Here is a 25,092-nt window from a genome sequence, read left to right as displayed (position 1 = left end):
TTCTGTAACTTCGCTGCTGCGTACAGTTCTATCTGATTAAAGCAGCATCGATATGACTCCACGTGGACTCAAGCGTATTGATCGCGTATCAGTGAGTTCACAGGGAGCACATAAAGCGGTGTGAGTTCACACAGAGAGCCCATAAAGCGGTGTGAGTTCACAGAGAGAGCCCATAAAGCGGTGTCAGTTCACAGGGAGAGCCCATAAAGCAGTATGAGTTCACAGGGAGAGCCCATAAAGCGGTGTGAGTTCACAGAGAGAGCCCATAAAGCGGTATGGGTTCACAGAGAGAGCCCATAAAGCGGTGTGAGTTCACAGGGAGAGCCCATAAAGCGGTATGAGTTCACAGAGAGAGCCCATAAAGCGGTATGAGTTCACAGAGAGAGCCCATAAAGCGGTGTGAGTTCACAGGGAGAGCCCATAAAGCGGTATGAGTTCACAGAGAGAGCCCATAAAGCAGTATGAGTTCACAGGGAGAGCCCATAAAGCGGTATGAGTTCACAAAGAGAGCCCATAAAGCGGTGTGAGTTCACAGGGAGAGCCCATAAAGCTGTATGAGTTCACAGAGAGAGCCCATAAAGCGGTGTGAGTTCACAGGGAGAGCCCATAAAGCAGTGTGAGTTCACAGAGAGAGCCCATAAAGCGGTGTGAGTTCACAGGGAGAGCCCAGAAAGAGGTGTGAGTTCACAGAGAGAGCCCATAAAGTGGTGTGAGCTCACAGAGAGCCCATAAAGCAGTGTGAGCTCACAGAGAGAGCCCATAAAGCGGTATGAGTTCACAGTGAGCCCATGAAGCGGTATGAGTTCACAGAGAGAGCCCATTATGCGGTGTGAGTTCACAGAGAGAGCCCATGAAGCGGTATGAGTTCACAGAGAGAGCCCAGAAAGCGGTATGAGTTCACAGGGAGAGCCCATAAAGCGGTATGAGTTCACATAGAGCCCATGAAGCGGTGTGAGTTCACAGAGAGAGCCCAGAAAACGGTATGAGTTCACAGGGAGAGCCCATAAAGCGGTGTGAGTTCACAGGGAGAGCCCAGAAAGAGGTGTGAGTTCACAGAGAGAGCCCATAAAGTGGTGTGAGCTCACAGAGAGCCCATAAAGCAGTGTGAGCTCACAGAGAGAGCCCATAAAGCGGTATGAGTTCACAGTGAGCCCATGAAGCGGTATGAGTTCACAGAGAGCCCATGAAGCGGTATGAGTTCACAGAGAGAGCCCAGAAAGCAGTATGAGTTCACAGGGAGAGCCCATAAAGCGGTGTGAGTTCACAGAGAGAGCCCATTATGCGGTGTGAGTTCACAGAGAGAGCCCATGAAGCGGTATGAGTTCACAGAGAGAGCCCAGAAAGCGGTATGAGTTCACAGGGAGAGCCCATAAAGCGGTATGAGTTCACATAGAGCCCATGAAGCGGTGTGAGTTCACAGAGAGAGCCCAGAAAACGGTATGAGTTCACAGGGAGAGCCCATAAAGCGGTATGAGTTCACAGAGAGAGCCCATAAAGCGGTGTGAGTTCACAGAGAGAGCCCAGAAAGCGGTATGAGTTCACAGAGAGAGCCCAGAAAACGGTGTGAGTTCACAGAGAGAGCCCAGAAAGCGGTATGAGTTCACAGAGAGAGCCCAGAAAGCGGTATGAGTTCACAGAGAGCCAATAAAGCGGTATGAGTTCACAGGGAGAGCCCATAAAGCGGTGTGAGTTCACAGAGAGAGCCCATAAAGTGGTATGAGTTCACAGAGAGCCCATAAAGCGGTGTGAGTTCACAGAGAGAGCCTGGGAAGCGGTGTGAGTTCACAGAGAGAGCCCAGAAAGCGGTATGAGTTCACAGAGAGAGCCTGGGAAGCGGTGTGAGTTCACAGAGAGAGCCCATAAAGCGGTGTGAGTTCACAGAGAGCCCATAAAGCGGTGTGAGTTCACAGAGAGAGCCTGGGAAGCGGTGTGAGTTCACAGAGAGAGCCTGGGAAGCGGTGTGAGTTCACAGAGAGAGCCCCGAAAGCGGTGTGAGTTCACAGAGAGCCCATAAAGCGGTGTGAGTTCACAGAGAGAGCCTGGGAAGCGGTGTGAGTTCACATAGAGAGCCCATAAAGCGGTGTGAGTTCACAGAGAGAGCCTGTGAAGTAACAGGAATTTGGAGAGAGCCCATAAAGCAGAAGAGAAAATGCTGGAAATTCACAGCAGGTCTGGCAGCAGCTGGAAGGAGAGAAAAGGCAGCATGGTAGCATTGTGGATAGCACAATTGCTTCACAGCTCCAGGGTCCCAGGTTCGATTCCGGCTTGGGTCACTGGCTGTGCGGAGTCTGCACATCGTCCCCGTGTGTGCATGGGTTTCCTCCGGGTGCTCCGGTTTCCTCCCACAGTCCAAAGATATGCAGGTTAGGTGGATTGGCCATGATAAATTGCCCTTAGTGTCCAAAATTGCCCTTAGGGTTGGGTGGGGTTACTGGGTTATGGGGATCGGGTGGACGTGTTGACCTTGGGTGGGGTGCTCTTTCCAAGAGCCGGTGCAGTCTCGATGGGCCGAATGGCCTCCTTTTGCACTGTAAATTCTATGTTAATCTATGTTAAAAGAGCTAACGTTTCGTGTCCAGGTGACCCTTTGTCAAAATTGGGAATTTGGAAAGAGAAAGAGCTCATAAAGCACTAGGAGTTTGGAAAGAGAGGAAGAGTCCATGAAGCAGTGTGGGTTCAGAGAGAGAGAGAGAGAGAGAGAGATCCAATAAAGCAGCGGGAGTTCAGAGAGACAGAGAGAGTTCCCATAAAGCAGCGGGAGTTCAGAGAGTGAGAGAGAGAGAGATCCCATTGATGCATGATCAATTCCCAAAGACGAGAGTTGAATACAACTGAGGCTTTATTACACTAAGATGTGTGGCCTCCTACAGCAGCTGGTAAAATGGCTGCTGTATGGGGAGCACATGTATTTATACTCCGCCTACTGGGCGGAGCCAGCTGGCAGGGACTACCCCCGTACCTGTAGTACAGGGCCTTACCACACATCTCCTAATATATACAACAGTGGTGATTACCACATTCACCCCCTGTTAAAATTGAGTACGGCAAGGGTGGCGGAGAACTATATACAGAACAAGTTTTAATATACAGGGGCAAAAAAAAATTTTGGTGTCCCGTACATGGTGCTTTAACAGTCCCGAACCAATTATAGGTTTAGCCGGTCCGGGGCCTTGATCTGACGTTGGGGGCGACGCAGTGGTGGCGGAGATTCCGGTGCCGGTCTGGTGCTCGGTGACTCCGGGAGTGTGCCAAAATCCTCCTCATCCTCGGGCGTGGGCAGGGACGGACAGATGGTCCCGGAGGGGTTGCTGCTGGGTGCGCCGGGGGAGGGGAGGGAGGCGCCGGGCCGGAGGGGTGTGTGTGGGGAATCTGCTGGTGCCAGGTCCCTGAGGGAGACAGTATCCTGGCGGCCATCGGGGTACGCCACGGAGGCATACTGGGGGTTAGCGTGGAGTAACTGTACCCTTTCAACGAACGGGTCTGCCTTGTGGAGTCGTACGTGCTTACGGAGGAGTACGGGTCCTGGAGCTGCGAGCCAAGTCGGGAGCGACACCCCGGATGTGGACTTCCTGGGGAAGGTGAAGAGTCGTTCATGGGGTGTGTCATTAGTCATAGTGCATCGGAGCGACCGAATGGAGTGCAGTGCATCGGGGAGGACCTCCTGCCAGCGGGAGGCCGGGGGATTTCTGGACCGGAGGGCCAGTTGGACGGCCCTCCAGGCCGTCCTGTTCTCCCTCTCCACCTTCCCGTTTCCCCGGGGGTTATAGCTGGTCGTCCTGCTGGAGATGATACCCCTGCTGAGCAGGGATTCACGCAGGTCATTGCTCATGAATGAGGATCCCCTGTCGCTGTGGATGTAGGCGGGGAAGCCGAGCAGAGCGTAGATGGTGTTGAGGGCTTTGATGACGGTGGCAGACGTCATGTCGGGGCATGGGATGGCGAAGGAGAATCTGGAATATTCGTCGACCACACTGAGGAAATAGGTGTTACGGTCGATGGAGGGGAGGGGCCCTTTGAAATCCACGCTGAGGCGTTGAAAGGGGCGGGTGGCCTTCACCAGGCGCACACGGTCTGGCTGGTAGAAGTGCGGTTTGCACTCCGCACAGACCTGGCAGTCTCTGGTGATTGCCCGTACTTCCTCGACAGAGTAGGGCAGATTGCGGGCCTTTATGAAGTGGTACAACTGTGTGACACCCGGGTGACAAACGTTGTCATGCAGAGTCCGGAGACGGTCCACCTGTGCGCTGGCACATGTATCGCGGGATAGGGCATCGGGGGGCTCGATGAGCTTACCGGGGCGATACAAAATTTTGTAGTTGGAGGTGGAGAGCTCGATCCTCCACCGCAAGTTTTTATCGTTTTTGATATTGCCCCGCTGTGTGTTGTTAAACATGAAAGCTACCGACCGTTGGTCAGTGAGGAGAGTAAATCTCCTGCCGGCCAGGTAATGCCTCCAATGCCGCACATCTTCAACGATAGCCTGGGCCTTTTTTTCGACGGAGGAGTGTCGAATTTCGGAGGCATGAAGGGTTCGTGAAAAGAATGACACGGGCCTGCCTGCCTGGTTGAGGGTGGCGGCAAGAGCGACATCTGATGCGTCGCTCTCCACTTGAAAGGGTAACGTCTCGTCGACTGCGTGCATCGCGGCCTAGGCGATGTCAGCCCTAATACGGTTGAAGGCCTGTTGAGCCTCGGCCATCAGGGGGAAAAGAGTGGACTGGATGGGTGGGTAGGCCTTGTCCGCGTAGTTTGGGACCCTCTGGGCATAGTAAGAAAAGAACCCCAGGCAGCGTTTGATGGCCTTGGGGCAGTGGGGAACGGGAGTTCCATGAGGGGGCGCATGTGGTCGGGGTCGGGCCACAGAACTCCATTCTGGACCACATAGCCGAGGATGGCTAAGCGGTTTGTGCTGAATACGCACTTCTCCTTGTTATAGGTGAGGTTTCGGAGAGTGGCGGATGTATGGACGGTCCGCCTTACGGATGGGGAGCTGGTGGTAGGCGGATTTTAGGTCTACAGTTGAGAAGACCCGGTACTGTGCAACCTGATTGACCATATCAGATATGCGTGAGAGGGGGTACGCGTCAAGCTGTGTGTACCGATTGATGGTCTGGCTGTAGTCCACGACCATTTGGTGTTTCTTCCCAGTTTTCACCACTAACACTTGGGCTCTCCAGGGGCTGTTACGGGCCTCGATGATGCCTTCCTGAAGCAGCCGCTGGACCTCTGACCTGATGAAGGTCCGGTCCTGGGTGCTGAACTGTCTGCTCCTGGTGGCGACGAGTTTCCAATCCGGGGTTAGGTTTGCGAATAGGGAAGGTGGGTCGACCTTTAGGGTCGCACACAGTAAGGGGTGGTAGGGGCCAGTCGAATTTCAATGTTAGGCTCTGGAGGTTGCACTGGAAGTCCAGGCTGAGTAGCAAGGCAGCGCAGAGGTTGGGGAGGACGTAGAGGCGGAAGCCGCTGAATTCTATGCCCTGGATCGTGAGTGTGGCTATACAGTACCACCGGATCGCCATGGAGTGGGGCCCGGAGGCCAGGGAGATTCTCTGATTGGCGGGTTGTACCGCGAGGGAGCAGCGCCTTACCGTATTGGGATGGATGAAGCTTTCGGTGCTCCCGGAGTCCAGCAGACAGGAGATCTCGTGCCCATCGATCGTCACGCTTGTCGAGGCGGTGGCTAGGTTGTGCGGGCGAGACTGGTCAGTCGTGACCGAGGCGAGTCGCGGCTGGTGTCGGACGATGGGGGGGCATGGGTCCTGGTACGATGGTGGCGCCCATGTGCCGTGGGGGAGACAAGATGGCGGCGGCTGGAGATCGTGAGGTGGACAAGATGGCGGCGACCATGGGCCGCACGTGGTGGGGGTTGAAAAAGATGGCGGCGCCCATGGGCCGCACGTGGTCTGAGGAGGGGAAGATGGCGCCGCCCACTGTCCGTACGTGGGGGCGGGGGCGGGGGGGGGGGGGTTGGGGCGATCGCGGTGACTGAGCGGGCCTGGCACACCGTGGCGAAGTGCCCCTTTTTGCCGCAGGCCTTGCAAAGGGTGCTGCGGGCCGGGCAGCGTTGGCGGGGGTGTTTTTGCTGCCCACAGAAGTAACATCAGGGGCCCCCGGGGTTGGCTGGCTGGCGCGTGACACAGGCGTAGGATTGGCTGAGTGGGGTCCCCGGTGGGGCGGCCGTCTGCAGAGCCCACGATGCGTAGGAGTGGGCCGCGTGGCCGGGCGTGTAGGCTTGGATATTGCGCGAGGCGATTGTCATCGATAGAGCCAGCTTTTTGTTTTCCGCGAGGTCGAGCGTGGCCCCCTCTAAAAATCGCTGGCAGATATGGTCTGACCCTATCCCCGTGACGAAAGCGTCCCGCATGAGGAGGTTCGAATGTTCCGTGGCCGTGACGGCCTGACAGTCACGGTCTCTGACCAGGGGAATTAAAGCACGCCAGAAATCTTCTACGGACTCACCAGGGAGCTGACTACGAGTAGAGAGAATGTGTCTGACGAAGAGCATGTCAGTCCGCTGGGCGTAGTTCTCTTTCAGTAGCGCCATGGCTTCATCATAGGTCGGCGCGTCCTGGATAAATGGAAAGATGTTGGAGCTCAGCCGCGAGTAGAGGATCCGGATCTTCTGAGCTTCTGGAATTGGGTCTGGTACAGACCTGATGTAAGCTTCAAAACAGGCTGGCCAATGTGCAAAGTCCTTTTTGGCGATGCCTGATTGCGGATCCAGCTGCAGGCGATCCGGTTTGATGCGGAGGTCCATCTTCTGAAAACTTTAGTGTAATAAATTGATGCACGATCAATTACACAAAGACGAGAGTTGAATACAACTGAGGCTTTATTTCACGAAGATGTGTGGCCTCCTACAGCAGCTGGCGAATTGGTTGCTGTATGGGGAGCACACATATTTATACTCCACCTACTGGGCGGAGCCAGCAAGCAGGGACTACCGTACCTGTAGTACAGGGGCCTTACCACACATCTCCTAATATATTCAACAGTGGTGATTACCACACCAATAAAGCAGTGGGAGTACAGAGAGAGAGAGCCCATGAAGCATTGGGAATTCAGAGGGAAGAGATCCAATAAAGCAATGAGAGTTTAGAGAAGGAGAGAGCCCATAAAGCAGTGGAGTTACTACAGTGCTTCTGCAAGGCTAAGCATTACGTGGATAGAACATGTAGAGAGGTGGTCACACTGCAGCTAAGAAATACACTGGCAGAGAGGGAATGGGTCGCGAAGAGAAGCAGGCAGGTAGTGCAGGAATCACCTGAGGCCGAGGTGAATGAGGAGGTAACTGCTACACTAAAATAATTTACATTTGAGAAGGCAGAAATGTTAGAAAGATAATCTTTACTTAAAATGGTTAAGGTACCAGGACTGGGTGAGATGCATACAAGGGGACAGAGGAAAGTGAGAGTGAAAATTTCAGAGGTACTGGTGATTATCTTCCATTCTTCCTTAGACACAGGGGTGGTGCCAGAGGACTGGAGAATTGTCAATGTTACACCCTTGTTCAAAAAGGGGTTCAAGGATAAAGCTGGGAACTACAGACAATCTGTTTGATTTCAATGATAGGTAAACTTCTGGAAACAGAAGTTCAGGACAAAAAAGTTCTTAACAAAAACAATAGTCAGTTTGAAGTGCAATATAATTAAGGGAAAAAAGCACGGATTCATTAAAAGAAAATGAGGTTTAACTAACGCTGATGTTTCTTGAGGAGGTAACAAAGAAAGTTGATATGGGTAACACCATTGATGTGGTGTTCATGGATTTTCAAAAGGCATTTGATAGTGTCACAGATCATTCCAACACCAACACCATGAACCCTGCATTACCATAAACATCCCATCAGCATCTATCCCCATCACCAGCAACGCCCCCCTCATCACCATCAATCCCCATCACCAGCAACGCCCCCCCCATCACCATCAATCCCCCATCACCAGCAACGCCCCCATCAGCATCGATCCCCCATCACCAGCAACGCCCCCCCCCATCACCATCGATCCCCCATCATCAGCAAATCCCCATCCCCAGTAACTCCCTCTTCACCAGCAACTCCCCCATCACCAGCAACTCCCCTATCACCAGAAATCCACCCCATCACCAGCAACCCACCCCATCATCATCAAGCACCCCCATCACCATCAACCCCTCATCATCAACCTCATCATCAGTGTAAACGTCCATCACCAACACCATCAACACCCACATCACCATAAATACCCCTTTCACCATCAATCTCCCCATCATCATTAACACCACCATCACTATCAAACCCCATCACCATAAACCCTGTGTCACCATCAATCCCCGCATCACCATGAACACTCTTACAACCAGTCACAGGTAAGGTCACCAATTCTTTTACACCCCTCCCTCCTTTGGGAACTATCGTAGCTCCAATGAGCTCCAATTGTTATGATTCTGGAGGGGACACCAAATGGCTCCCGGGTGAGGAGGCGGGAACTTGCTCTACATGTTTATTCAAATCTTTTGAATCGTCGCAACACGGTTAATTTGAAAAAGATAAATTTACTTGTGGATACCTTTTCTCATCCAAATGTATTTATGCTTAAAACTAAAGCCAAGTTAAACAGGCTTTCTCGGGTTAAAGAAAGAGTAAGTTTATTATTTGCTAAAACAGAAGAAAACTAATAAAAATGCACACGCATGCACATCACCATCAATCTCCACATCACTGTGAACACCAACATCATCGAGAACACCCACATCACCAACCTCCACATCACCGTGAACAACCACATCACCGTGAACACCCACATCACCGTGAACATCCACATCACCGTGAACACCCACATCACTGTGAACATCCACATCACCGTGAACATCCACGTCACCGTGAACATCCACATCACCGTGAACATCCACATCACCGTGAACATCCACATCACCGTGAACACCCACATCACCGTGAACACCCACATCACCGTGAACACCCACATCACTGTGAACATCCACATCACTGTGAACATCCACATCACCGTGAACATCCACATCACCATTAAGCTCCACATCACTGTGAACATCCACATCACTGTGAACATCCACATCACCATGAACATCCACATCACCGTGAACATCCACATCACCATCAATCTCCACGTCACTGTGAACATCCACATCACCGTGAACATCCACATCACCATCAATCTCCACATCACCGTGAACACCCACATCACTGTGAACATCCACATCACCATCAATCTCCACATCACCACCAATCTCCACATCACCGTGAACATCCACATCACCATCAATCTCCACATCACCGTGAACATCCACATCACCATCAATCTCCACATCACCATCAATCTCCACATCACCAGCAATCTCCACATCACAGTGAACATCCACACCACCGTGAACACCCACATCACCATCAATCACATCACCACCAATCTCCACATCACTGTGAACATCCACATCACCGTGAACACCCACATCACTGTGAACATCCACATCACTGTGAACATCCACATCACCATGAACATCCACATCACCGTGAACATCCACATCATCGTGAACACCCACATCACCGTGAACACCCACATCACCACAAATCTCCACATCACCACCAATCTCCACATCACCGTGAACACCCACATCACTGTGAACATCCACATTACCGTGAACATCCACATTATCATGAACATCCACATCACTGTGAACAGCCACATCACTGTGAACATCCACATCACTGTGAACATCCACATTATCATGAACATCCACATCACTGTGAACACCCACATCACCGTGAACACCCACATCACTGTGAACAGCCACATCACTGTGAACACCCACATCACTGTGAACACCCACATCACTGTGAACATCCACATCACCGTGAACATCCACATTATCATGAACATCCACATCACTGTGAACAGCCACATCACCGTGAACACCCACATCACTGTGAACATCCACATCACCGTGAACATCCACATCACCATCAATCTCCACATCACTGTGAACATCCACATCACCGTGAACATCCACATCATCATCAATCTCCACATCACTGTGAACATCCACATCACTGTGAACACCCACATCACCGTGAACACCCACATCACTGTGAACAGCCACATCACCGTGAACACCCACATCACTGTGAACACCCACATCACTGTGAACATCCACATCACCGTGAACATCCACATCACCATGAATCTCCAGATCACCACCAATCCCCACATCACCACCAATCTCCACATCACCGTAAAGAGCCACATCATCGAGAACACCCACATCACCACCAATCTCCACATCACCGTGAACATCCACATCACCGTGACACCCACATCACCGTGAACACGCACATCACCGGGAACACCCACATCACCGTGACACCCACATTACCACCAATCTCCAAATCACCGTGAACACCCACATCACCGTGAACATCCACATCACCGTGAACATCCACATCACCGTGACACCCACATTACCATGAACACCCACAATACCGTGAACACCCACATCACCGTGAACACCCACATCACCACCAATCTCCACATCACTGTGAACACCCACATCACCGTGAACATCCACATCACCATGAACACCCACATCACCATCAATCTCCACATCACTGTGAACATCCACATCACTGTGAACACCAACATCTGTGAACACCCACACCACTGTGAACACCCACATAACATCAATCCCCACATCATCGTGAACACCCATATCATCGTGAACACCCACATCATCATCATCAATCCCGACATCACTGTGAACTCCCACATCACCGTGAACTCCCACAACTCTGTGAACTCCTACATCACGGTGAACATCCATATCACCGTGAACACCCACATCACTGTTAACACCCACATCACTGTGGACATACACACCACTGTGAACACCCACATCACCGTGAACACCCACGTCACTGTGAACACCCACACCGCCGTTAACATCCACATCACCGTGAACACCGCATCACCATCAATCCCCACATCACCGTAAACACCCATAAAACTGTGAGCACCCACATCATCGTGTGCACCCACATCACCGTGAGCACCCACATCACCGTAAACACCCACATCACCGTGAACACCCACGTCACTGTGAACACCCACACCGCCGTTAACATCCACATCACCGTGAACACCGCATCACCATCAATCCCCACATCACCGTAAACACCCATAAAACTGTGAGCACCCACATCATCGTGTGCACCCACATCACCGTGAGCACCCACATCACCGTAAACACCCACACCACCGTGAACACCCTGTACCGCACAAAGACTCCGAGAGACGAATAGAGTGAAGTCGATGAGGCTTTATTAAGCGTGACTGTTTCCCCCGCAGTTCAGTAGTAGACTGCCTGCGGGGGAGGACTCCAGGTACTTATACTCCGCCTTCAGGGCGGAGCTAGCGGTCAACATCCAACCAGGACCCAGGATCTGTCAGCCAATGACATCATGGCTTCACAGTCCCACATGACCCCTAATGCATACTACCACATTCACCCCTTGTTAAAAATGAACCCGGCGGGGTGATGCTTCGCATGGTGGTAAGGGTTTACAAGGCTGGTCCTGGGAGGAAAACTTTCACATGTTATAACAGTATGTACAAGGTTTTTTTGTTTCAAACTATTTACAGTAATCGTCAGGAATAGACAAAATGTTCTCGTTAAAAGTCCACATTGTACTGTTAGATCGACGCCACGAGTCGGTCGGGCGGTCTGGTCGTCCGTGTCGATCGCATCGGCCCCGGTGGTGGTGGTGGTGCTTGTTCCGGTGTTGTCTTCTCCGGGAGCCTTACGGTTTCAGCTTGGGCTTCATTCCTGGTCGGGCCTGGGAGGAGGACTGATCCTCCTGGGAAGGGGGCGGTCGGGTGATTGGTGTCGGGGGGGTGTGTGTGTTGCCGGCGGGCGCCAGATCTCGCAGAGAGACCGTGTCCTGTCGGCCGTCGGGGTACTCCACGTAAGCGTACTGCGGGTTCGCGTGAAGGAGGTGAACCCTTTCGACCAACGGGTCCGACTTGTGCGCCCGCACGTGCTTTCGGAGCAAGATGGGTCCTGGGGCCGCCAGCCAGGTCGGCAGCGACGTTCCAGAGGAGGACTTCCTGGGGAAGACAAGGAGGCGCTCATGAGGCGTTTGGTTAGTGCTAGTACACAGTAGTGACCGGATGGAGTGGAGGGCGTCCGGAAGGACCGCCTGTCACCGTGAAACTGGGAGGTCCCTGGACCGTAGGGCCAGTAGGACGGTCTTCCAGACCGTGCCGTTCTCCCTCTCTACTTGCCCGTTCCCCCGGGGGTTGTAGCTGGTCGTCCTGCTCGAGGCTATCCCGTTGCTGAGCAGGAACTGGCGCAGCTCGTCACTCATGAAAGAGGACCCCCTGTCACTGTGGACGTATGCGGGGCAACCGAACAGTGTGAATATGGTGTTCAGGGCTTTAATGACTGTGGCCGCGGTCATGTCAGAACAGGGGATGGCGAATGGGAAGCGGGAGTACTCGTCCACCACATTAAGGAAGTATATGTTGCGGTCGGTGGAGGGGAGGGGTCCTTTGAAATCCAGACTAAGGCGTTCAAAGGGGCGGGAAGCCTTAATCAGGTGCGCACCATCCGGCCTGAAAAAATGCGGTTTGTACTCTGCGCAGATGTGGCAGTTCCTTGTGACTGTACGGACCTCCTCTAAGGAGTATGGGAGGTTGCGGGACTTGATAAAGTGGTAAAACCGAGTGACCCCCGGGTGGCAGAGGTCCTCGTGGAGGGTTTGGAGGTGGTTAATTTGTGCGTTGGCACATGTGCCGCGGGATAGGGCATCGGACGGCTCGTTCAGCTTTCCGGGACGATACAAGATCTCGTAGTTGAAGGTGGAGAGCTCGATCCTCCCTCCACCTTAAGATCTTGTCGTTTTTGATTTTGCCCCGCTGTGCATTATCGAACATGAAGGCTACCGACCGTTGGTCCGTGAGGAGAGTGAATCTCCTGCCGGCCAGGTAATGCCTCCAATGTCGCACAGCTTCCACTAAAGCTTGGGCTTCCTTTTCCACTGAGGAGTGGCGGATTTCTGAAGCGTGGAGGGTTCGGGAGAAAAAGGCCACGGGTCTGCCCGCTTGGTTAAGGGTGGCCGCTAGAGCTACGTCGGAGGCGTCGCTCTCGACCTGGAAGGGGAGGGACCCGTCGATGGCGCGCATCGTGGCCTTTGCGATACCCGCTTTGATGCGGCTGAAGGCCTGGCAAGCCTCTGTCGACAGAGGGAAGGTCGTGGTCTGTATTAGGGGGCGGGCCTTGTCTGCGTACTGGGGGACTCACTGGGCGTAGTATGAAAAGAACCCCAGGCAGCGTTTTAGGGCTTTTGAGCAGTGCGGGAGGGGAAATTCCATGAGGGCGCGCATACGTTCGGGGTCGGGGCCTATTATCCCATTGCGCACTACGTAGCCCAGGATGGCTAGCCGATTGGTGCTAAAAACGCACTTGTCCTCGTTGTACGTGAGGTTCAAGGCTTTAGCGGTCTGGAGGAATTTTTGGAGGTTGGCGTCATGGTCCTGCTGATCGTGGCCGCAGATGGTTACATTGTCGAGATACGGGAACGTGGCCCGCAACCCGTGTTGATCAACCATTCGGTCCATCTCTCGTTGGAAGACCGAGACCCCGTTTGTGACGCCAAATGGGACCCTTAGGAAATGGTATAATCGCCCGTCTGCCTCGAAGGCTGTGTACTTGCGGTCACTTGGGCGGATGGGGAGCTGATGGTAGGCGGACTTGAGGTCCACGGCAGAGAAGACTTTATATTGGGCAATCCGATTGACCATGTCGGATATGCGGGGGAGAGGGTACGCGTCTAGTTGTGTGTACCTGTTGATGGTCTGGCTATAGTCTATGACCATCCTTTGCTTCTCCCCTGTCTTTACTACTACCACCTGTGCTCTCCAGGGACTATTGCTGGCCTGGATTATGCCTTCCTTTAGTAGCCGCTGGACTTCGGACCGAATGAAGGTCCGGTCCTGTGCGCTGTACCGTCTGCTCCTAGTGGCGACGGGTTTGCAATCCGGGGTGAGGTTTGCAAACAAGGACGGGGGTTGCACCTTGAGGGTTGCGAGGCCGCAGATAGTGAGTGGGGGTATTGGGCCGCCGAATTTGAAGGTAAGGCTCTGTAGGTTGCACTGGAAGTCTAATCCCAGTAATGTGGGGGCGCAGAGTTGGGGAAGGACGTAGAGCCTGTAGTTTTTGAACTCCCTCCCCCGCACCGTTAGGGTAACTATGCAGAAGCCTTTGATCTGTACGGAGTGGGATCCTGCAGCTAGGGAAATCTTTTGTGCGCTGGGATGGGTGGTCAAAGAACAGCGTCTTACCGTGTTGGGGTGGATAAAGCTCTCCGTGCTCCCGGAGTCGACTAGGCATGGTGTCTCGTGCCCGTTTATCAGCACCGTTGTCATCGTCGTCTGGAGTGTCCGGGGCCGAGCTTGGTCCAGCGTTATTGAAGCGAGACGTGGTTGTAGTAGTTGAGCGTCTTCTTCGAACCCCGTGGATCCGTCGACACTGGGGTCCGTTGTTGCCGTCCAAGATGGCGTCGGGGTGAACAAAATGGCTGCCCCCATGCATCGCACATGGCTGGGGGGTCACAAGATGGCGGCGGCGGGGGGTGGACAAAATGGCCGTCCCCATGCGTCGTACAGGTCTGGGGTGGTCCAAGATGGCGGTGCCCTTCCTACCCTCGTGGTGGCCGGGACCCAAAATGGCTGCGCCTGCGGGTCGCACATGGGGCGCTGGGGGGGTTGGGGAGCGTTAGGAACGCGCGGGGCTCCCTCCTCTCTAGGGACAGCGGTGGTCGGGACCCAAATTGGTAGCGCCGGCGGGTCATACGTGGGGCGCGGGGGGGGGGGGGGTTTGGGGGGCGTTAGAGCCGCGCAGAACTCCCTCTTCTCCGGGGAGAGCGGTGGTCGGGACCCAAAGTGGTAGCGCCGGCGGGTCATACATGGGGCGTGGGGGGGGGGGGGGGTGTTGGGGAGCGTAAGCGGCGTGCAGGGCTCCCTGTTCTCCCGGGACCGCGGTGGTCGGGGCCCAGAGTGGCTGCGCCTGCGGGTCGTACATGGGGCGCAGGGGGGGTTGGGGAGCGTAAGCGGCGTGCAGGGCTCCCTGTTCTCCCGGGACAGCGGCGACCTCGCGGGACCGGCACACAACCGCAAAATGGCCTTTTTTCCCGCAGCTCTTGCAGATCGCTGCGCGGGCCGGGCAGCGCTGCCGGGGGTGTTTCGCCTGGCCGCAGAAATAGCAGCGGGTGCCCCCGGTGCGACTTGGCGTATGGACCGCGCAAGCCTGTGGGGTGTCCGGGGGGGGGGGGGGGGTGAGTTTGTCGCGATGGGTACGTACGGAGCCCAATGGGCTGCCACGCAGTCGGGGCCGTAGGCGCGGGTATTTCGCACGGCCACGTCTAGGGAGGCTGCTAGGGCCCGTGCCTCTGAGAGTCCTAGCGACTCTTTTTCTAGAAGTCTTTGGCGGATTTGGGAGGAGTTCATACCTGCCACAAAAGCATCGCACTTTAACATGTCCGTGTGTTCATTTGCGTTCACCGACGGGCAGCTGCAGGCTCGTCCCAAAATTAGTAGCGCGGCGTAGAATTCAACTATCGATTATCCGGGTCTTTGCCGTCTCGTTGCGAGTTGATAGCGAGCGTAGATCTGGTTTACTGGGCGGACATAGAGACTTTTTAGTGCTGCGAACGCCATCTGGAAATCCTCTGCGTCTTCGATGAAAGAGAAAATCTCCGTGCTTAACCTCGAGTGCAGGACCTGTAGTTTTTGGTCTTCTGTGACCCGGCCGGTGGCCGTTCTGAGGTAGGCCTCAAAACAAGTCTGCCAGTGCTTGAAAGCTGCTGCCGCGTTCACTGCGTGGGGGCTGATCCTCAGGCATTCCGGGATGATCCTGAGCTCCACAGTCCTTTTTAGTCACGCTTAATAAATTGTAGCGCACAAAGACTCCGAGAGACGAATAGAGTGAAGTCGATGAGGCTTTATTAAGCGTGACTATTTCCCCCGCAGTTCAGTAGTAGACTGCCTGCAGGGGAGGACTCCAGGTACTTATACTCCGCCTTCAGGGCGGAGCTAGAGGTCAACGTCCAACCAGGACCTGGGATCTGTCAGCCAATGACATCATGGCTTCACAGTCCAACATGACCCCTAATGCATACTACCACACACCCACACCACCGTGAACACCCACATCACCGTGAACAAAAACATCACCGTGAACACTCACATCACCGTGAACACCCATATCACCGTGAACACCCACACCACCGTGAGCACCCACAACACCGTGAACACCCACATCACCGTGAACACCCACATCACTATGAACACCTGTATCACTGTGAACACCCACATCACTGAACACCCACATCACTGTGAACTTCCAAATCACCATGAACACCCGCATCACTGTCAACATCCGTATCACTGTGAACACCCGCATCACTGTGATACCCACACCACTGTGAACTCCCACATCACTGTGAACATCCACATCACTGTGAACACCCACATCACCGTGAACTTCTACATCACCATGAACACCCGCATCACTGTCAACACCCGCAACACTCTGAGCACCCACACCACTGTGAATACCCACACCACTGTCAACTCCCACATCACTGTGAACTCCCACACCACCGTGAGCACCCACAACACCATGAACACCCACATCACCGTGAACACCCACATCACCGTGAACACCCACATCACTGTGAACACCCACATCACCATGAACACCCACATCACCGTGAACATCCACATCACTGTGAACACCCACATCATTGTGAACACCCACATCACCGTGAACACCCACATCACTGTGAACACCCACATCACCGTGAACACCTACATCACCGTGAACAGCTACATCACTGTGAACACCCACATCACTGTGAACACCCACATCACCGTGAACACCCACATCACCGTGAACACCCACATCATTGTGAACACCTACATCACCGTGAACACCTACATCACTGTGAACACCCACATCACTGTGACCCCCCGCATCACTGTGAACACCCACATCACTGTGAACACCCACATCACCGTGAACACCGACATCACCGTGAACAGCTACATCACTGTGAACACCCACATCACTGTGAACACCCACATCACCGTGAACACCCACATCACCGTGAACACCCACATCACCATGAACACCCACATCATTGTGAACACCTACATCACCGTGAACACCTACATCACCGTGAACACCCACATCACTGTGACCCCCCGCATTACTGTGAACACCCACATCACTGTGAACACCCACATCATTGTGAACACCTACATCACCGTGAACACCCACATCACTGTGAACCCCCACATCACTGTGAGCACCCATTCCACTGTGAACACCCACATCACTGTGAGCACCCACACCACTGTGAACTCCCGCATCACTGTGAACACCCACATCACTCTGAACACCCACATCACTGTGAACACCCACACCACTGTGAACACCCACACCACTGTGAACACCCACATCACTGTGAACACCCACATCACTGTGAACTCCCACATCACTGTGAACTCCCACATCACTGTGAACACCCACATCACCGTGAACACCCACATCACCGTGAACACCCACATCACTGTGAACACCCACATCACCGTGAACACCCACGTCATTGTGAACACCCATATCACTGTGAACACCCACACCACTGTGAACACCCACATCACCGTGAACACCCACATCACCGTGAACACCCACATCACCGTGAAAATCCACATCACCGTGAACAACCGCATCACCATGAATCCCCACATCACCGTGAACACCCACGTCATTGTGAACACCCACATCACTGTGAACACCCACACCACCGTGAACACCTACATCACCGTGAACATCCACATCACCGTGAACACCCACATCACCATCAATCCCCACATCATCGTGAACACTCACATAACCGTGAACACCCACGTCATTGTGAACACCCACATCACTGTGAGCACCCACGTCACTGTGAACTCCCACATCACTGTGAACACCCACACCACTGTGAACCCCCGCATCACTGTGAACACCCACATCACTGTGAACTCCCACATCACTGTGAGCACCCACACCACTGTGAACACCCGCATCACTGTGAACACCCACACCACTGTGAACTCCCACATCACTGTGACCCCCCGCATCACTGTGAACACCCACATCACTGTGAACACCCACATCACCCTGACACCCACATCACTGTGAACACCCATTCCACTGTGAACACCCACATCACTGTGAACTCCCACATCACTGTGAACACCCACATCACTGTGAACCCCCACATCACTGTGAGCACCCATTCCACTGTGAACACCCACATCACTGTGAGCACCCACACCACTGTGAACTCCCGCATCACTGTGAACACCCACATCACTGTGAACACCCACATCACTGTGAACACCCACACCACTGTGAACACCCACATCACTGTGAACACCCACATCACTGTGAACTCCCACATCACTGTGAACTCCCACATCACTGTGAACACCCACATCACCGTGAACACCCACATCACCGTGAACACCCGCATCACCGTGAACACCCGCATCACCATGAACACCCACATCACTGTGAACACCCACATCACCATGAACACCCACATCACTGTGAACTCCACATCATTGTGAACATCCACATCACCGTGAACACCCACATCACTATGAACACCCACATCACTGTGAACACCCACATCACTGTGAACAACCACATCATTGTGAACACCCACATCACTGTGAACTCCCACATCACCGTGAACACCCATATCACCGTGGACACCCACATCACCGTGAACACCCGCATCACTGTCATCACCCACATCATTGTGAACACCCGCATCACCGTGAACACCCACACCACTGTGAACACCCACATCACTGTGAACACCCACATCACTGTGAACACCCACACCACTGTGAACACCCACATCACTGTGAACACCCACACCACTGTGAACACCCACATCACCGTGAACACCCACATCACTGTGAACACCCACACCACTGTGAACACCCACACCACTGTGAACTCCCACACCATCGTGAACACCCACATCACCGTGAACACCCACATCACCGTGAACACCCACATCACTGTGAACACCCACACCACTGTGAACACCCACATCACTGTGAACACCCACACGACTGTGAACACCCACATCACCGTGAACACCCACGTCATTGTGAAGACCCATATCACTGTGAACACCCACACCACTGTGAACACCCACATCACCGTGAACACCCACATCACCGTGAACACCCACATCACCGTGAAAATCCACATCACCGTGAACAACCGCATCACCATGAATCCCCACATCACCGTGAACACCCACGTCATTGTGAACACCCACATCACTGTGAACACCCACACCACCGTGAACACCTACATCACCGTGAACATCCACATCACCGTGAACACCCACATCACCATCAATCCCCACATCATCGTGAACACTCACATAACCGTGAACACCCACGTCATTGTGAACACCCACATCACTGTGAGCACCCACGTCACTGTGAACTCCCACATCACTGTGAACTCCCACATCACTGTGAACACCCACATCACCGTGAACACCCACATCACTGTGAACTCCACATCATTGTGAACATCCACATCACCGTGAACACCCACATCACTATGAACACCCACATCACTGTGAACACCCACATCACTGTGAACTCCCACATCATTGTGAACACCCACATCACTGTGAACTCCCACATCACCGTGAACACCCACATCACCGTGGACACCCACATCACCGTGAACACCCGCATCACTGTCATCACCCACATCATTGTGAACACCCGCATCACCGTGAACACCCACACCACTGTGAACACCCACATCACTGTGAACACCCACATCACTGTGAACACCCACACCACTGTGAACACCCACATCACTGTGAACACCCACACCACTGTGAACACCCACATCACAGTGAACACCCACATCACTGTGAACACCCACATCACTGTGAACACCCACACCACTGTGAACACCCACACCACTGTGAACTCCCACACCACCGTGAACACCCACATCACCGTGAACACCCACATCACCGTGAACACCCACATCACCGTGAACACCCACACCACTGTGAACACCCACATCACTGTGAACACCCACACCACTGTGAACACCCACATCACCGTGAACACCCACGTCATTGTGAACACCCATATCACTGTGAACACCCACACCACTGTGAACACCCACATCACCGTGAACACCCACATCACCGTGAACACCCACATCACCGTGAAAATCCACATCACCGTGAACAACCGCATCACCATGAATCCCCACATCACCGTGAACACCCACGTCATTGTGAACACCCACATCACTGTGAACACCCACACCACCGTGAACACCTACATCACCGTGAACATCCACATCACCGTGAACACCCACATCACCATCAATCCCCACATCATCGTGAACACTCACATAACCGTGAACACCCACGTCATTGTGAACACCCACATCACTGTGAGCACCCACGTCACTGTGAACTCCCACATCACTGTGAACTCCCACATCACTGTGAACACCCACATCACTGTGAACACCCACACCACTGTGAACTCCCACACCACTGTGACCCCCCGCATCACTGTGAACACCCACATCACTGTGAACACCCACATCACTGTGAACACCCACACCACTGTGAACTCCCACACCACTGTGAACACCCGCATCACTGTGAACACCCACAGCATCATCAGTCCCCACATTGCCACCCATGTCACACTGACCTTCACCCTCTGCCACTTCAAGGGTTGCATTTCTTGATTGATTGGTCTTGGTTTTTTATGTGCTTTTCCAACGCTTAGAAGGATGGCAAAAGTTCCTGTACGGAACCGATGCATGTAATAATCATGCCTGTAAAATAACAGAGCTAATGTCACAGAAAAATGCAAATGCTCCTAAATCCCTGTGTTCCCCAAAACACAGACAAACCTGCCTGTTACACGAAAGCCAAAATGTGTTGACAGTAAATCACCCGCTTTCCGTGCATTTGGCCTATCCATCTCCACTCTGGTGCCCGACTCCCAAACCCAGCCCACCAACAGTTTCCCCCCCCCCCCCCCCCATCTGCGAGAAGACATCCCTCTCTAGTTGGACATTTATCTGGACATGCCATGTCACTCCCTCACATTCCTGCCATTCATCAACCAATCCATCCATCGCATGAAGCTCTGCCCTCCCTCATCAACTAAACAGGCAGTTGTCCAATTGGATGTTTCTTGACTGTCAGTTTAATAGCTCTTTCTCCCCCACCCCCTTCCATATCTGATTTTATTATAGTGCCGAAGCAACAAGGAAATAAAAGGAACAGATTTATTTCTAATGTCCAAAATCTCTCATCCTGGAGCCTCTCACAAAATTGGAAATTGGTCTTTCATTCCTCGTGGGTGTAGGACATTGCCTCAGTATTGGCTGTCATTCTCAGGGAGGACACTGGTGAAAAAGGGAGGGGAGCAGAAAATGGCTGCCACAGACCGCATGCTCCCTGGCTTCTTATTTCTGTAACCTGGACAGTGTAATTATTATTGGACAGATTGGGAAGGACCCTTTAAATTTTAATACACTCCAACTTTCACTGCCATAGCAAACAGTATTGTAAGTGTTTGATGGGAATAGGGTAGAGGGAGCTTTACTCTGTATGTAGCCCTGTGCTGCCCTGGGAGTGTTTAAGGGATACTGGGTGCAGTAAGCTGGAAAGTGACGCAATCCCAAGTGGCGGTTTGGTTTTTAACTGGTTAATAATAATAATGTTAAGCAACCAGTTGGATTTGCTCTTACTTGAGTTTTTTCTTCTTCTGTTCCTCCACCTGTTGTTGTTTGCTATTCTTGGTGTTACAGGTCACACTTTTCTGGCTGATTATGTGGGGCTGTTGTTTGATGCACTCTGGGTTCTCTCCTGACCACCTGGTTGGCAGTGATGGAAACACCTGTTTCAGATTTGTAAAGAACAGTCCTTAACCACAGAACAAATTGAATAAAATACCCTTGTGAGCACTCAAGGCTCCTTCACCCCTTTCAAAGAACAAACAAAGAACAAAGAAATGTACAGCACAGGAACAGGCCCTTCGGCCCTCCAAGCCCGTGCCGACCATGCTGCCCGACTAAACTACAATCTTCTACACTTCCTGGGTCCGTATCCCTCTATTCCCATCCTATTCATGTATTTGTCAAGATGCCCCTTCAATGTCACTATCGTCCCTGCTTCCACCACCTCCTCTGGTAGCGAGTTCCAGGCACCCACTACCCTCTGCGTAAAAAACATGCCTCGTACATCTACTCTAAGCCTTGCCCCTCTCACCTTAAACCTATGCCCCCTAGTAATTGACCCCTCTACCCTGGGGAAAAGCCTCTGACTATCCACTCTGTCTATGCCCCTCATAGTTTTGTAGACCTCTATCAGGTCTCCCCTCAACCTCCTTCGTTCCAGTGAGAACAAACCGAGTTTATTCAACCGCTCCTCATAGCTAATGCCCTCCATACCAGGCAACATTCTGGTAAGAGGGAAATGAATAAGCATTTCAATGGGAAAGCTGCTGATGGGTAGGGGTAACGTGGCAGTGAAATTAAATTCTAGCACTATGTCAAACATTTGCAGTAATTTCCAACTTGGTCTGAGCACGTTTCTGAGCTTATTGGCCTCCAACCGTACAAAGAGTGTATGGGTAAAAGCAAATTACTGCGGATGCTGGAATCTGAAACGAAAGAGAAAATGCTGGAACATCTCAGCAAGTCTGCCAGCATCTGTCGGGAGAGAAAAGAGCTAACGTTTCGAGTCCGATGACTCTTTGTCAAAGCTAACAGACAGAGAAAGTGGGAAATATTTATACTGTGGAGTGAGAATGAAAGGTGACCCATAGCCACAGAAACCCAGGGAAACCGGGTGCTTATGGCCACAGAAACCAAGGGGAAAGAGTGCTAATGGCAGTCCCCAGAGAGGACAAAAGACGTGAAACAGCAGGGAAACTAACATCAGAGGATGAACTGTAGGTGTGGGGGGAGGGGGTAGCAAAGAGGAGAAAGGTGAAGGAAAGGTGGATAAGATTGGCGGGGGGGGGGGGGGGGTAAATTAAATGTATATTAAGAAAGAATGAAATGGTAAAAGACAGTTTAAATGAAATGAAAACAAATGGGTCGAGGTGGGGTAGAGCTAATCATCTGAAGTTGTTGAATTCGATGTTCAGGCCGGAAGGCTGTGGCGTGCCTAACTGGAAGATGAGATGTTGTTCCTCCAGTTTGCGTTGCGCTTCACTGGAACATTGCAGCAGGCCAAGAACGGACATGTGGGCATGGTGTAAGGGTGTAAGGGTAAAGAGTGTAAGGGTCCTTCCTGTTTATTATTTGTTTATTCCCTTATTTCCCCTACCTTTTATTTTGATGTTGACCTATAGATGATTGAGGGACATTTCACTTCAAGGCAAGCAGCCTGTAAGAAGCCTGTAGCTTTAATTCAAACAGTAGAATCCAGAAGGCTGCGCTGGTTTAAATTGGTGATTGCAGACTAGCTGGCATCAGTGAGGATTCAGTTTGATTGATTAGGCGATGGTCAATGAATTGGCCCTAAGGGCTGTACTCTGCCCTGTAACAGGTGGTGATTGGATATTATTCCACTGGAAGGCCTTTCAGAGTCCTGAGGTTTAGAGTTTGGTTTCAGTTTTGATTCTGGCAACCCGGTGAAGAGATCCAACTAACTCTCTCCAAAAGGATCCACCTAATTCTCTCCAGAAGGCTACTGCAAGGGCTGACTCTCACTCCAGCAAGCCTCTGGCTACTGTTCTCTTAAGACTGCAGAGGCCTGAATGCAAATCTTGAGCTGAAGGCCCATTTGATGAGAAATAAGGTGTCTCTCCAGAAAGCCTGCTGCCTATGATACGGCATTTTCTAAACTACAGGGACGCTGTAAAATTCCACTCTAAGTTGCCTTACCTCTTTAAAATATTGATGATCCTTTTTCTTCTCAAACAAGGAGATCATTTGAAACTCAGATATTGCTGCTGACTCTGGCAGCAATTCTTCTTCCTCACTCATCTTAGAAAGGCTATGATAAAATAGCAAGACATCAGCTCAATCCTAGCATTATAATTACCCTCAATATACTAAATCGTTTAGGTACAGAGCTATGATCCCTCTACACAGTTCCATCAAACACTCCCAGGACAGATACAGCAGGGGTTAGATACAGGCCAAAATCTTCCTTCCTCTTTCGCGGCTGGGATTTTCCAGTGCTGCCAAAATTGAATAGAGTTTCGGCTGGAATAACACATTTTCCGTTCTCGTTCGCAATGGGTCCCACCATGGATGAGACCAGAGACTCCCACCCACAGAGTAAAACCTTCCTCAACATAGTCCCCATCAAGCATTGAAGGTCCTCTCCCTCATGTTGTGTGGCTCCATCACCATCCTAAATGGGATAGATTTTAAACAGATCTACCCACTCGAACAGGTCGAGCAACTTCAGACTTGGTATCCATGAAGTGCTGTCGGCTCTCAGTAACAGCAGAATTGAATACAACCACAACCTGTAACCTCTTGGCCTGGCAATGTCCCCCACTCTCCCATTATTGTAAAAAGGGCAAAGAAGAGGAGAAGAGTTTAGGAGCAGCGTCAGGCATACCTAAATTAAGGTGTCAACCTGGTAAAGCTACAACACAGGGCTACTTGCTCCCCAAATAGCATTAGCAGCAAGTAACAGACAAAGCTAAGTAATCCCACAATCAGATCCAAACTCTACAGGCCTGCCACATCCAGCCGTGAATGGTGGTGGACAATTAAACAATTCACTGGAGGGGGGGGCTCCACAAATATCTCCATCCTTAAGGATGGTTGAGTCCAGCATATCAATGTAAAAAACAGGACTGAAGCATTTGCAACGAACTTCAGGCGGAAGTGTCGCACGGATGATCCATCTAGGCCTCCCCAACATCGCAGATATCAGTCTTCAGCCAAATAGATTCACTCCACGTGACATTACAAAATAGCTGAATG

The 25,092-nt window shown here is 52.2% G+C and overlaps 1 protein-coding gene across 5 annotated transcripts in view; it reads right to left on the bottom strand.

Moving 5' to 3' along the window:
* LOC140395466 (protein HEATR9-like) overlaps positions 1 to 25,092 on the bottom strand; it is a 154,098-nt gene that overhangs the window by 94,826 nt on the left and 34,180 nt on the right. For all 5 annotated transcript variants that reach the window (XM_072483242.1, XM_072483246.1, XM_072483245.1 and 2 more), the window contains exons 3-5: positions 24,034 to 24,145; positions 21,889 to 22,037; positions 20,838 to 20,964 (exon numbers count right to left, since the gene is read on the bottom strand). In XM_072483242.1, coding sequence (XP_072339343.1) covers positions 20,838 to 20,964; positions 21,889 to 22,037; positions 24,034 to 24,135 — 378 coding nt within the window. In that variant the 5' untranslated portion in view covers positions 24,136 to 24,145. The remainder of the gene's footprint in view (positions 1 to 20,837; positions 20,965 to 21,888; positions 22,038 to 24,033; positions 24,146 to 25,092) is intronic.

The sequence above is a fragment of the Scyliorhinus torazame genome, chromosome 18, assembly GCF_047496885.1.
Source record: "Scyliorhinus torazame isolate Kashiwa2021f chromosome 18, sScyTor2.1, whole genome shotgun sequence".
Classification (NCBI taxonomy): Eukaryota; Metazoa; Chordata; class Chondrichthyes; order Carcharhiniformes; family Scyliorhinidae; genus Scyliorhinus; species Scyliorhinus torazame.
The sequence above is the reverse complement of the archived record's forward strand: the minus strand, read 5'-3'. Positions and strand labels throughout refer to the sequence as shown.